General features: G+C 46.0%; 1 protein-coding gene across 2 annotated transcripts in view; it reads right to left on the reverse strand.

Moving 5' to 3' along the window:
• The window catches only part of LOC119162298 (uncharacterized), a 77,364-nt gene that overhangs the window by 14,361 nt on the left and 47,088 nt on the right, over window positions 1-15,915 (reverse strand). For both annotated transcript variants that reach the window (XM_075881628.1, XM_075881629.1), the window contains one exon: window positions 9,448-10,040. In XM_075881628.1, coding sequence (XP_075737743.1) covers window positions 9,448-10,040 — 593 coding nt within the window. The remainder of the gene's footprint in view (window positions 1-9,447; window positions 10,041-15,915) is intronic.

Consider the following 15,915-nt stretch of genomic DNA (forward strand, 5'->3'; position numbering starts at 1 on the left):
TGACACGATCGGGTGCCATCCTTGCTGAAAACCGCGATGCAAAGTATGCCCGTACATGCGCACATGCCAACAAGTCACCAGTACTGGTTCCAACTTTTCCTTAAATATCAAAGGCAATCTTGACTGCGATTCTAAGAACGTGATATACATGATAGAATGTGCGCTATGTGAAATACAGTACATTGGTCAAACAGAAGGGCCTTTAAGACTGCGTTTTAACAACCATAAATCTCATGCTAACACCTTGCCCCACTTGCCCATTTCAAGACACGTGCACCTCCCTGACCACTCTTTTGAATATCTACAGGTCACATTACTAGAATCTGGTTTCCACACAAATTATGATAGATAAGCCCGTGAATCATTCCTCATCTATAAGTTCGACGCCGTCGCATCTGATCTAAATGAAAACGTAGGAAAACTTAGTTGTCTATCTGCGTAACCTGTATCACCCTGTCCATCTTTTTTCAACCTTGCTCAACAAGTCGGACTACATTATCTGTATCGGTTGATTACGTAGCAGCTTTGTAACGTCTTTGTGATTTTTGTTATTATATTATTATTTTTCCTTCTTTTCCCCCTTGCTATTACCGGTCGGACTACTCTTCATGTTATGTGCTTTATCTTTCATGCGTTTTATCTTTTATCTGTAAACAACGTGCTTGCCACGTGCTCGCGCATGGAAACTATATATTTTTACTCGTGTATCAGGTGGCCTTCAAATTGTGTGACTTGCATATATATATATGTGCCCATATATCACCTTTCATGCCGGTTTTCATATTTGTATCTTATTGATATGCACAAGTATATAAACAGCACTCGTGCCATAAACTGTATCTGATGAAGGCCGGACCCGCAACCGTAATGCCAATAAAATCACTTCGTACGTGCGTCTTCTTCCCTACAGATATATATATATATATATATACATGAGCTCGAAGATAGAAAAGGAAGAAGACTTGCTGTGATCGCCGGCTTGCGTTCAGTTAGCCCTTGCGCTAAATAAAGCTCTCATTCGCCGAGCCAACTCCTGCTTGTTCAACAACCCGTTATAAGTGGTGGATGTGCGGGGTACATCTGGTCCTCACCCTGAACTTCGCAGCCGCACACTCCAATGACCATCTACAATGACTGATCCGGGGCCATCTCGGGCCGTTACTCCAGATCTCGCATCTGTGCCTGTCTTCTGCGCTGGCGCTCTCCGGCAGCACGACCCCCCATATTTGGTGGCACAGAGGACCAAGATGTGGACAACTGGATTGCCGAGTATGAACTGGTGAGCGCATACAATAAGTGGAACGCAGCCGATAAACTCACAAATGTGAGTTTTTACCTGACCGACGTGGCAAAACTATGGTACAGGAATCATCAAAGTGATTACAGTACCAGGTTGGAATTGGCAAAAACCCTCTCGGATGTCTTTGGCCGTCCTGCTGTGCTTGCGGGGCACAGTACAGAGATCAGATGAAACTTTCACGAGCTATATCGAAGATTTGCTCTTTCTTTGCAAGCTCGTCGATTCGACTCTAGACGAGGTAGGCAAGATCAAGAAGATCATGAAAAGAATCGACGACGGTGCACTCCAAATGCTTGCTGTGAACAGTCCCCGGGCGGTCGCCGAGGTGATTCAGCTCTGCAGAAGCTATGATGAGCTGCATAGGCAGCGCGCTTCTACACGTTGCGCTGCTCAAGACACCATGGACATCTCATCCCTCAACTATCACCATGACACCGCCGACCACTCTGTGTTGATGCCAGTCATAAAGCAATTCATATGCGAGGAGGTCGCCCGGCAGCTATCTATAATCACAAGAACTACCGAGCCGATGGCACCCTTGTCGCCTTCGCTTCACCAGGTCATTCAATTGCAAGTTGCCAAAGCATTGCCGCCAGCTCAGGCTTCACCAACTGTTACCACACCACTAACGTATGCAGCCGAAGTTGCTCGGCCACGTGTGCCAGTGTCTCCAGCCATCTACGAAGCTACTCGCCATGTTTATTCGTCGACACCACCTTCCCGCTCGCTGACCGTCCCGACTCCGACTGTATACGAAACAGGTCAGAATGTTTATATGACGACGACGCCTGCACACCATTTACGGTACCTTATTTAGGGAACCGTGCCCCTACCGTCAGCCAATGGCGCACTCTGGATAATCAGCCGATATGTTTTTCATGTGGCATCCCAGGCCACGTAGCTCGTCACTGCCGTCGTCGCAGCTTCCCTCTCATAACATTGGAGGGGCCTCATATTACATGCCCAACATGCCCACTCAGCCGCGATATCCCGTTCCTGCTAATCCACCTCTAGACGTACGTCCTCGTTGCCGACCATCCGGCTCAAGCTGTTCACCTTCTCCTCGTCGTCAATCAATTTCTCCAATTTTACGTCGCTACAGCCCACCGCAAGGGGAAAACTAATGGGAGCAGTTCTAGGGGCAAGAACTGCGTTGGAAGCGAAAGTTTCAAGACCTATCTGCTGTCCCCCGAACCAAATCGAACTCTATATTGATGGCATTAAGGTGCACGGACTTGTTGACACTGGAGCTGCCGTATCTGTAATTAGCGAGAAACTGTGCCGAAACTTGGAGAAAGTGACCACGCAACTTACCGACCTATCTTTGTAGACAGCTACGTCCCATCATATTCAGCCTTCAGCTTTGTGCACTGCACGAGTCGTCATTCAAGGTGCGATGTACGTCGTCGCATTTGTAGTTTTATTCCGTTCTTCGCATGATGTTATCCTTGGATTGGGACTTTCTTTCGTCAAATTCTGCTTTGATCGACTGTGTTCGTTCCGAACTCGCGTTATCTGTGCCGTCCTATGACCCTGACGATGGCGCTTCGTGTAGAGTGTTTGCTACTTCTGACGTTGACATTGCGCCTTTCTCAGCTGTTGTTGTCTCGGTGTCGTGTGCCCCCCTTTCGAAATCGCCTGTATTGTTTATGCCATCGGTCACATCTGCGTGCCGTCGAAATATCATGCTTCCGTTTGCCGTCGTCATTTTTTGCAACGGTCACGCTGTCATTTATGTGTGCAGTCTCTCGGACAGCCCGTCATCCCTACTACGTGGAGAATGCCTGGGAAGCTACGAACCTTACGAGTGCATTCTTCCGGCTACTATACTCAATTCTACGGTTTCGCACCCAATTTGTGCTGTCACTCCTACCAGCGCGCCTAATGATGTTCTGGACGTCTTCTCGGATGCCATGAACTCTGAGCTCGTACTAACTCAGCGCGAAGAAATTATAAATCTTCTACTCTGCTTTCGCTCTTCATTCGATCGTGACCAGTCAGGCTTAGGCCGAACCTCTGCGGTCGTTCACCGTATTGACATCAGTCAACAAGCCCTGCTAAGAGAGCGTCCAAACCGTGTGTCATCTGCTGAACGCCGTGTCATCGACGAACAAGTGGACAACATGTTGAAACGTGGCATCATCGAGCCCTTCAACAGTCCTTGGGCTTCACCGGTTGTTCTCGTCAAGAAAAAAGACGGATCTATCCGGTTCTGCTTTGACTACCGCCGACTCAACAAGATAACGTGCAAAGACGTATACCCTCTGCCGCGCATCGATAATGCTTTGGACTGCTTACAAGGAGCAGAGTTCTTTTCTTCGTTAGATTTACGCTCTGGCTACTGGCAGGTGCCCATGGCAGAGGGTGACCGCCCAAAGACAGCCTTTGTAACACCGGATGGACTATATGAATTCACCTTTATGCCCTTTCACCTCTGCAATGCGCCTGCCACTTTCGAAAGAATGACGGATAACATCTTGTGAGGTCTGAAATGGAAAACATGTCTCTGTTATTTGGACGACATTGTGGTATTTTCAAGCGACTTTGAGACCCACCTCAGCCGCCTCGAGCAAGTTCTTACGTGCCTTTCCACGGCGGGACTTCAACTTAACTTGAAGAAATGCCACTTCGGCACTCGCAAGCTTGTAATTCTTGGCCATGTGATTTCTAAGGATGGCATTCTCCCGGACCCTACAAAACTTAATGCAGTCGTGGCGTTCCCAGAGCCAACCACCATCAAAGAGCTTCGAAGCTTCATCGGCCTATGTTCGTACTTCTGGCGCTATGTCCGTAATTTTGCCTCCATTATCACCCCCTTGACCAATCTTCTTGCCGGGAGTTCTCATTTGTCAGCGTGGTCACAGGCGTGTGATGATGCATTTCAGAAACTCCTACGGCTCCTCCCCACGCCTCGCATACTCCGACATTTTGATCCGTCTGCTCCAACGGAGCTTCATACGGACGCTAGTGGTGTCGGGCTAGGGGCCATACTGGCCCAATGCAAGGATGGCTTTGACGAGTACGTCGTTGCCTATGCCAGCCGCACCCTCAGTAAAGCCGAGAATTACAGTGTAACTGAAAAGGAGTGCTTCGCCATTATTTGAGCAATCGGAAAATTTCGGCCTTATTTATATGAACGTCCGTTTGATATTGTAACAGACCACCATGCGCTTGGCTGGTTATCTTCACTAAAATATCCAAATGGTTGGCTCACTCATTGGACATTGCGGTTACAGGAGTTCGATATCCGTGTTATCTACCCTTGTGGCCGGAAGCATTTTGACGCAAATGCCCTGGCACGTTCGCCATTGGCTTTAGAGCCTGTCGGCTCGCCTATCTCCACCAGTGCTGCCTTGGCCATCAGCATTTCGGACATGCCTTCCGAGCAACGCAAAGATGCTTGAATTTCTTCTCTTTTGGACTTTCTGTCAAACCGGATGCCTGCTCTTGTTTCCAGGACGCTTCGCCGTCAAGCAGGACACTTCGCTATTCGGAATAACCTGCTTTACCGCCGAAACTACAGCTCAATGGGCCGTAAGTGGTTGCTCGTCATTCCCCGACATCTGCGCTCTGACATCTGCGCCACGTTCCACGATGATCCGCAATGTGGCCACGCTGGTGTGTTAAAAACATAGACTCGCTTGCAGCTGTGGTACTACTGCCGCAGTATGTACCGTTTCGTTCGCCGTTACTTAAGGTCTTGCCTTACATTCCAGCGACGCAAAATGCCCACTCAACATGCCACAGGTCCCTTGCAGCCGCTGCTATGTCCAGCACAAGCTTTCGATCATGTCGGAATCGACCTTTACGGTCCGCTTCCCTATACTTCGAGTAGCAACCACTCCGTCATTGTCGCTATCGACCACCTAACGCGGTACACTGAAACAGCTGCGTTACTTTCTGCTACTGCAAAAGACATTGCATGTTTTATATTGCAAAACCTGGTTTTAAGGCATGGAGCACCTTGGGAGTTACTAAGCGACCGCAGCCGCGTTTTTCTCTCCGATGCCATCAAAGCGTTGTTGAGCGAGTGTCGCATCATACACCGCACTACCACAGCCTATCACCCTCAAACTAATGGGATGACAGAGCGTTTTAATCGTACACTTGGGGATATGCTGGCCATGTACGCTTCATCCGACCAGTCAAATTGGGATAGCATACTGCCTTTTGTGACATATGCTTACAACACTGGAACGTAAAGCACCACTGCATTTACGTCTTTCTTTCTTTATGGATGCGAGCCATCATCAACAATGGATACCATTTTTCCATATGGACCGGACCCTTCAGAGATGACTAGCGTTTCTCGAGCAGCAGCACACGCTGAAGAATGTCGGAAGCTTGCTCGTGCGTTCATGTCACGTGACCAGATGCGCCAAAAACATCGCCACGACGCGTCAACCACGCCAATGAGCTTTGCTCCGAACTCACTGGTGTAGCTATGGATTCCTTCTACTCCTCCAGGACTCTCCCACAAGCTTTCATCCAGGTACCATGGCCCTTATAAAGTCATATGCCAAACATCTCTTGTCAACTACCTTGTCGAGCTGCTGGATGCATCTCCGGACAAGCGCCATCGGGGACAAGAAATCATACACATCTCTTGGCTCAAGCCATACCATGACCCTTCTGTGTACACCTGTCCTTAGGTCGCCAGGATGGCTCCCTCATCGCTCGGGGGTGATTGTAACGAGGGCAGTGGGCATGGAGCTCGAAGATAGAAAAGGAAGAAGACTTGCTGTGATCGCAGGCTTGCGTTCAGTTAGCCCTTGCGCTAAATAAAGCTCTCGTTCGCCGAGTCAACTCCTGCTTGTTCAACAACCCGTTACAATACATATATACACACACACCTTTATACTAAGAAATAGCAAGAAATTCGAATGCCACTTTTAATGATGTATACTTTCACTGCCTCTTCAATAAAAAAGTTACGAGGTTACGATGTTTGTACACACCACTTTTAGCCAGTGTACGAAGCTTAATTACATTTCGACACACTAACGTGTACTGGATAACATAAAAACTACTCAAACTATGCTTCTTTGATACGCTTTCAGCATACAAAAACTATGAACGTCTATTGTCAAGTGTCTCAAAAATTGTCAAGCATTCCGGCTGAGAAAACGCGAAAGTGCTCAATAAACGCCCCAAAAATCGGAAGCTGAATATTTAACAGATCTTCATAAATAGAACAACGACTTTGTCACGCATTCAGTGCCATATGGTTCAGCTACATGCATTGTGGGTTTTTTTTTTAGCCTCAAAGCTAGAGGCTGGCTCTGAAAAAAAGAAAACTTCAGGTGCTGGGCACGCACAGGCGAAATAAACTGGCTTTTTAACTAGATAGCAGCTCGTAGTCTACTAAATATGCTATATGCCATTGCTGCGATAAATGAGATTAAAAACTCTGATTACAACAACTGAGGGGGTCACTGTTGTGACAACCACCAGCTAATTTGCTGCGGCTGCTGCCCCAAAGGAGCCGCCGCCACTTGTTTCCCCGTCCCTCTTGTCCCCGCGCCGTCGCGCTGCAGCGGCCGCAACTGACCCTATGGCTGACACGCGCTCTCCCATAGAAAGTCGCTCCACGCGACAGGCCGTACCGTACGCTTTTTTATTCAGCGGCTGTGTTACTGGAAATAAAAGAGCAAATGATGGAAAACCACACAATGATAGACACTTTCAAGACGCTACTTGTCCAGTGAGTGCGCATCTGTTCTCTAGGCAGTTGTGCTGCATCAGTGCTGTACCAACTCAACAAGGGTTACAGTAATTTTCGCATCGCCTTCGGTATCCAATAAAATGCTGACACCAAAGTATCCTTGTGCAAGTACGGTCGGACGATGTAAGCTCATGCACGTTTTCCATCCCATCCGGCCGTTTAATGCGGCAACGCAAGCTGTAAATTACGCCTGAAATAATGAAACGACACCACGGCCAACCGCGCTGTCTGCCAATATGCGCGGGCTGATGGGATTGCACCACGCTCCACTATCAACCTTCGCGGTGCATCGGTGAGCTTCATCGTTTCACACGTCCCGGACAGCTCCGGACAGCCCCAGATTCCGGCACTGAATTTATTTTTCTCAAGGACCAGCCGGAAGCTTTCTTGGGGACAAACTAGCCCACTGTTTCGGGATCGCTCGAATGCATGTTCGTTTCTCACGTGCCTGGCAGCCTGCGGGCGGCCCGGAACTGTCTGAACTATTTCTTTCGGGCAGCTGGCAGACGACAGCGTGGTGCGCATGCCTGTATGACCATCTTAACTTAGACATGGGAAATTTTCGACATGCTCTAGCTCTCTCTTTGCATTTATGTCCGCTTCTCGCATGTTTCTAGATTTTGCATCGTTTGCACACCCAGTTCTTGTCATCAATGTTCTAAGCCACGTCCAGCACGTAAGTATTCCCGATGGTCAAGCAAACACGCACTGTACTCGCTAGGTGAAACAGCGATGGAACAACGCGCGGGTCTAAGACGCGTACACGCTCGAGTAGTTCACTTACAGTAAGTTGCATCACAACGAATATAGGTATAATTCACAATCTAACTGCTGTTGAGGTTGGAATTGGGTCGGCATTGTGGCCTGTGTCACAGCCATGAAGGGAGCAGACAGCATAGCAGACGCCACGGAGGACGCAGACAGCATCAAGCACGCAGATGGCCCAAGGCCGCTCGAGCTGGCTCAGGAGTATCACGCGCATGTGACGTATACGCCTATGAGCCGAGGCATCCACGGGCCGCCAGCGAGTGGTCCAGGACTTGGTAAATCAACGAAGCTCGGTGATGTGCACTCGTGTCGTGGCCGGCCCAGCCGAACATGTGGCTCTGTATGCGTGGTGCTCAGACGAACGTACAGCACCGCACAAGTGCACAAAAAACGTCAGCGGTGCCGCCAGCTGAAGATGCCATAAGATTCATTCTCAAATTCCCAGAAACAAGGCTTAGGAGGTGCAGCTAAATAAACAAAGCTGATCTCAGTTGCACGGACAGAAAATACCCGATGCTCGGACAACAGCTTGAGATGATACAAAGCGATAGCCTATTTTGCCATTTCATTACTGTCAGGACCATAAGCAAACAGCAAGTGTGAGTTTGGATCGAAGCGGGTGGCCGCGTCTGCATGGGTGCTGCCATGTTGACTTGTAAGCTCAGTTTCTGGCGTTCACCAACAGAACATTTAAAGGCATACACCCTAATTGCCAAGTACAAAAAGATATTATATATTAGTACACAATAGTACATGTGCCCAACAAAAGCAAATGTCTCAACATCATGAACTTATTGGCAATTACAAGTAGAAGAATGTTTTGCCACACAAGCATGTGACTAGCTTACACTGTGCTGCATTCAGCTTGTGTGATACCACCAGGACCGCTTCAATGGCCCAATGCGTAGGCTAGGGCTGGGGGAAGGCCAGTTAAGATCACATGACCAAACATGGCCGAGCCCGTGCGCTACTGCAGAAAATTGTCTATATCTCGTGCAGTGTATGGAAGTTGTGTACTCGACTGGTGTGCATGTGGTCAGTGTTACATAATGTGATAGAGGGTTCAAGAATTTCCTGTTCTGCCCAGCTCCATGATCAAATGGATCAATTTTCCAGAAGAGTGTCTTGCTAGTGTCGATTGCGGCAGTGCTGTAGCAAGTTTGCAGTGGTATCACACTGTGAAATCTCTCTTCAGACAGTGCTGTACCAATGATGCGCACTGCAATTGTTCATCAGAGCTCCATACTAACTCACCATACTAACTAATTTATTGGCTGTAGCATTGATGTGGCGTACTGAAGCTGCTTTCAGCTGTGACTGTTTTATGAAGGGCAGCCACAGCTGCTCATCAAGAAGTACTGCACCACTGTGCAATATTTTGCTGCATCGTCATGATGTTAATGTTCTGCAAATAAGTAGTAGTAGAAGCACAGGCCAGCCATAAATCAGCTTTCATAACGAAGGCATGAAAAGCCTAGACACCTGCTGATGTGCCTGATTCAAATAAATATACCTGGCCATGCACAAATAAGGGAAGTTCTACATTCTTTTCTGTCCCAGTCTGGTCCTCTTAGCGAGTGATCGTCATTAATGAAGAAACAAGAGCTACTAGCTCAACTTCTAAAGAGTATCCAGTGTATGCAAGTTAACTTACCTGAAGTGTTGTCGTCCTCTGCTTTATCTTTCCCTTCAGATTTGTGCCAATGCAGCTTTTTTGCTTTAGACGGTTTTGTCCCAGCTGACGTGTTGGTAGATTTGCGCCTAGGCAGCTTTTTCGCTTTAGACGGTTTTGTCCCAGCTGACGTGTTGGCCCCTCCTCCGTCTTTTGGCTCTCCTCTTGGATGGTTCTTGCTTTTTCTTTTAGAACCATCTGTTCTGCTTTTACCTTTGGCTTTGGTCAAGGGCTGTTTGTGCTGCTTGTCGTGCATCCCGTCTTGATGCTTACTATCAGACTTCTTGTCTGACTTACTTTTTTTCCTTCTCGGTTCACTTTTACTGTCAGACTTCTTGTCTGACTTCCTTTTTTTCCTTCTCGGTACAGTTTGGCTGTTTGTAGTGCTTGTATCAGCTTTTTGTGCTTTGGCATTACTTGATGCTGGCGAAGACTTGTGGCTTGGTGTGCTGTCAATTTTTACCTTGCCATGCACGTGCTTTCGCTTAATTTTGCTGACAGAGGAAGCGCTATGGTTTGGTGTGCCTACATCACTTTTTCGTGGTGCCACGCCCATTGAAGACTTGCACCCAGGTCTGCATGAAAATAAGTACAATTGCAATGTCAAATTTTTGAAAACAGTTTTGATATATTTTGCACATGCCCTTAGAAAAAAACCCCAGAAATTTTTTTACTTTGTCCCTGTGTTACCCAGGCACACTCTTGATGATCTAGTAGAATTACTCAGTAGATTTGCAAATAACTAAGAAAGTAAATGCAAAGACAAGAAAATATACACATGAATGAGAAGTATTGACCTTTATGTGGAGCACTTCAATTTATAGTGAAGTTTTTAGGCCCAAAACCATAACATGGCTATGAGACACACTGTAATGACGGACTCAGAAAATTTCAACCAGCTGGGTTTACTAAATATGCACTTAAACCTAAACAAACAGGCTTCTAGCATTTTGTTTTCATTCAAATGCGACCACCGTGGCTCATATAAAATCTGCAACATTTAAATCAACAGCTTAGTGCCGTGTCACAGATTTTTGGGGCGTGTGCTTTGGAGATCGATTCAGAGGACGCAAGGAGGTGCAGCAAATGTAATTTAATTATAAACAAAAAATGCCATATTGTTTAATGTAGCACAAACTACAGAACAAGCAGTAGACACTCACAATATTATCATCTCCTTGTCATGTACTTTGCATTACTTTAATTACTATGAAACCATACCAACTAGCCGAGCTGTCAACCTTGCTATAATACATTCCTTGTACATTGAGCTCTCTTCAATGTGGCTCAGCCAGATCTGCTAACATTGCTAATTGTCATAAGAGTGTGTAAGGCCAGGCTAGCCACCTAGTATGCCAAGCACGGCCTCTGCCTACCGACCTTCATTTCATCTGTGGTCCCCTGCAACTATCAGTGGGCCATTCATTCCCAGAGGCTCTTTCGGATTCTCTCTTCAGAACGGTGGCACCAGGTGCGATTCTACAACGAATGCCTTCGGACTGTGTGCTAGATCAAGTACGATCACATGCTTTACTACCGAGCTTTGAGGGAATGGTACAAGAATTCGCAGCTAATTAGACTTTTTGTAGATGTCTGCGTTTCTCTACCTGCCTAGGAAGACTAAGAATCTTGCAGTGTAAGCGACGGTGTTGACCTTGGGCGGAGCTCAGGTTTCGAACAGTTAGAAAGCTACTTAAATTGGGTCCAAAGGTCTGCTTTGACACCACCCCTATGACTTTCGAAAAAGTACGTATTGCTAGGACTGTTTCTTGGTTAATTCCTGCCGACCAAAAACTCGAGTGCATCGAAGTGTGTGCTGGTGTTCTTGGCCATTCTTCTTGCAAGCCTCGCAACCAAGGATGCCTACGCCCTCTTGTTGATTTCGCCACTCCTCACCAGCTTGGAATCTTTACTTCGCACATACAGTCAAATCCCGCTACAACGAAATCGCAAGAGGCGTGAAAAAATTCGTTGTCGCAGAATTTCGGTGTAGCGAAATTTCATCTATAGACCACCAAATTTGGCAAGATCTGATGATTATGACTCGTCCTTTGTTATCAGCAAGCGTATGCATTGAACTCTCTCCAACTCAGACGCTTCTGGCCGAACACTAAGTGAACGTATTTTCTCGAATATAACGTTATCAAAATATACAGATAATTTGGAGTTGAAGTCGGGGTGCGAATTATACGAAACTTTTGGCACGCAAGTTGGTTTCACGGCACGACTTCACGGCTATGCAAAGAAGGCTGCCTTGCGTCAATATGGGGGCAGTTTTTCTTCCTCCCACAGTTTGCGATCGGGGGTGCCGGTTATATGCAGGGGTGGGTTATACAGAAAAAAAATTTACAGACGACCCTTGAGGCGTGCCGAGCGCACAGTGCCGCAATCGAGCATGCTAAAGGTTTGCTAGTGGCCAAGTGATAACTGCAAGTAAAAGTGACGAAGCTCCACGTTACCGTGGCCATGAACGACAGGAAAGCAGTAGCACTTTGTGTCGTTTTATGGCTTTATTGCCTTTCATCTCTGGCTGTGTTAGCTGCACACCTTTGGATCGTATTCGCTATCGATGAACAAGGCGATAGCGACCGCTGTTTCCTGTGCAGTGTTTGTGGCAAACTAGTTTCGTTTTCTATTTGTGCGCGCTGCACTGGCCGTGCGCATGATTAAGAACTGCATCGTTGCTATCTCTGTTCACATCGATACAAAAAAAAATTGGGTTGAGTCGGCCATAACTGCATTCGACACGACCGCATTTATATTCACAGTGGTTGTGGCAGGATGTATTTACGCTTGGACTAGGTGTGCACTGCTCAAGTGTGTGCCTTCACGATGCATGATTGTCATTCACGATTCTAGGGCTAGTGACAACGAGCAGTAGTTTTGTTTTGAGCGCGATGTCGAGTACATATGGCGGGGGCGAGGGGTTCTTACAGATTGTGATTCTGCTGCGATCCGCACGTACTACATCAAATCCACCATCATGGTGGATGGGCGAACTGTCGCCGAGCATCACAATGGCAATAAACTTAGCGGGATGTGCGTGTGGTGGCAGAAAGCTTGTATCCCATATAACACGATTGTTGTGGTACTGCCGTGCGCTCTAGCTGGATGTAACGAGCCATCAAGAAATGGCCGAGTTGGTATCACCATTTTGTGCAATCAGATAAAATAGTACTCACGAAAACTTCGTTAAAGCCAAAATATTTAGAAAAAGTATTGGTTGTGTAAGGCATTTTTCACGTTGTTTTCTATGAATGGCTGATGGGGACTCGAAAATCATTCAATGTGGCGGATATTTCGCTGTAGCAGAATTCGTTGTAGCAGGATTCAACTGTAGAAGAATTTTAAGTTGTCTCACTTAAAGAAAAAAAGGTTAAGGCAAATGCCCTAGTTCTTTTAGATGAACTTGACCTCAACAAAACTGCTAATGGGGTGAAGAAGGCAAAAAGTCTTCACTTGAAAATCTACTTTTCTATCAAAACTCACAAAGAAGACATGCCTTTCAGAACAATAGTGCCTGAACGGAGAACATGCCACTATGCAGTTTCTGGCTATCTGCAGAAGCGGCTATCAGCTCTTAACATTGCTCACCCACTTGGTATTCAGAAAAACAAAGCAGTTGTTCAGTTTCGGTGAGCAACCTTACTGCATGCTCTGCTTTCACTATAGATGTCAAAGATGTTTTTTTTTATTCCTTGCCACGTGACTGTCTTTTTAAACAAAAAGTCAAGAATTGTATCTGTGAGAATAACAATGAAGTTTGTTTCCGTGATAAGGCCGGCACCAGTGTTGAAGGTTCATGGAATTTACTGTCCTTCTACCTTGTGTCGAGCCTAGTAGGATGGGATGGAAAAGTGTGCTTACAGTCGTAAGGGTTCTGTGTAAGTTCTGGGGCGGTGCCCATCTTGTGTGACATCTATCAGAGCAAATTTTACAGGATGCCAAAGCATTATTTGAACAGCTTGAGCAAGGAAATTTTTCGTTTTGTAGATGATTTTTTTTTTTTCCAAGGCTTGTTGTAGATATTATGAAGGTTTTCCAGAGAGTTCATTTTCATCTCACCTTCATGTTTGAACCAACTCTTACAGTTTCTGTATTGCCAATCAGCATTTTCGCATGAACACCCCAGATCACAAAACTAACTGTTAAGTTACAAGTCATCACATTCTAAAACAGTCATTGGGATTTCGCGATTTCATTCAGCGCTCACTAAATCATGTAGGCACCTCATTAGCACTAGCTTCTCCCTTCAATTAGATAGGCTGTTGGTTTCTGCCTTCCCATCTCAGACCTTGATAGCCCAACGTGAAAAGCTTTTGAAGCAGGTTAAAGCAAAGTTTGTATCGCAACATAAGGATGAAAACAACAAAAAAGAAATGCTGCTGTCATTCTATATGCGCACAAGCTTTCCCACTGTCTAAAAAATGTTGGTGTTTGTAACAGCGTACCGGTGGTTCTCAGCACCTATAACAAACTTTGGAAGATTTGCACTGCAGTTCATAATAAACTTGAAAAAAGCCCTACCTCCCAGAAATGGGAATGTAGCACAAAACATCATAATCAGTTTGTGCCATGTGCTTCAGGTGTTGTCCACAATATTCCAGTCACAAGTGGTCTAGTATATTGGGCAGACGGGCCACTGCTAAAACAACCGCCTTGGAAAGCATAAAAATAATTTGAGTGCCAATTATGGGTCAGATTTGGCTGTCTACTGTAAGTGCCCACCTCTTCTTCATAAAACTACAGTTATGTTTAGGCACAGGGATGACGTGGCATGCATAGTTATGAAAGCACTCTTCATTAAGAATGCTGGGGAGGGTTGCATCAGCTCTACTTCAGTGGCGGCGATTGCACAGTTCTTGTATATTTTCCAAGTGTTGTAGATGTCAACCTCTTGTCCTGTAAATTGCGCTACTTTAAATTATACAGAGCCACAACTAGCCCAGCTGCCGACCTTGGTACAAGAAAAAAAACCAACAGTGAAAGCCCTACATAAAACACTGCGCTCTAAAAATCAAGTAATAACAAAAATCTTTAGTTCTTGCTACATCTAGCTACAACTCTTAGCTAGAGTCTGGCCACTCTGACCTTGCCATCGGCCCAAATGGAATGACATTTCTTTGCAGACTAGTTGGTTCATACTTGAAAATAAGACTTGCTGCGCAAGCTGAAGGCAAACGAGAAGAGAAACAGGTAATAGCACAAACTACCAACTGTTTACTGTCACTTCACAAAGCCAATACAGAGGCGTGTTACACTGCGATATTATGATGCACACAAAACCAGGATGCCTTTACGAAAGCATGGCAGACAGATTGATTGTTTTAACGGAGTTTAGCAAGCATAAGAGCAATTGTTCTTTGTTTTTGGCTGGCTTTGGGGCCTGCAGTTTTTATATGTGCTGGTTTGCAACCGCATGAAGTTGATCTCTCAATCAATACGCGTGACAAGCGCTAGGACGTGCGCAAGCTGCAATGGCATACGAACGCTGTGCAGGCATTTAGGCTTAGCTTTGCAATAAGCAAAGAGAGAAACGTTGAGGAGTGCGATTAGGAGCCATATACATTATTTGGAAAATATCAAAAAAATTTGCGCCAGGACGCTGTTTACAGTCCAGTGCCGATGGCTCTTGCCGCTTGGTAGCGGTGGTTACATTACAGTAAGTGGCGTATACGGCACACGGAGTGACTCTTAAACAAAAAAAAATCACTTTACCACATGTTTTCTTATGGATAAGAGTAACTATCGATGGCATGCTGAACTTTCAACAACAGACTTGTGCAATGGTGCAGAGACTTAATAGAAAAACCGCTAAAACTGAGCAGGCAGAGGGCACAAGTGATATTATGCAAAAGATCTAGTTGTGTTTATTGCAACCAAGAAGAGTTTTGGGCCATAAATGGTACATTGTTGTGTAAACAGGCGGACTAGTAAACTTTGGCACAGCTGGTGCAAGTTGTATTCAAATGTGCGCACCAAGGCGCAGGGATCTGCAATTGTAGCAATATGGCGCAATTGTGGTAGCTGGACCACCACTGAGATTAGACCTAACCTTTATAGAGTTCCACGAAGAGAGAGAGAAAAAAAAAGGATGAATCCCTGAAAGGTTGTTTGGAAAGGTTGGGGAACCATTCATTAGACAAAAAAATACTGCTTTGCGAGCTACTCCGAAAGTTCTGATCTAGCTACAAACAGGGTGGTGCAAACGACCGGCGTCACACAAAGAGGTACGACGCAGCCTGACGGAGTCATCTGGGAAATGAACTCCACAATAACTGAGCAAAAAGAGGTAGAGGCAGTAGTAAGTGTTTTCGAATGCATGCAGCCAGTAGACGCAGAAAAAAAGAAAGAGTGCAGACACATAGGTATTAGCTTGAAACTGTAAAGTTGCAGCAACCTAAGACAGAGAGCAAAAAAAAAATTTGTAAAATTGAAAGGCTTACAAAC

This window comes from Rhipicephalus microplus, chromosome X, assembly GCF_043290135.1.
Source record: "Rhipicephalus microplus isolate Deutch F79 chromosome X, USDA_Rmic, whole genome shotgun sequence".
Classification (NCBI taxonomy): Eukaryota; Metazoa; Arthropoda; class Arachnida; order Ixodida; family Ixodidae; genus Rhipicephalus; species Rhipicephalus microplus.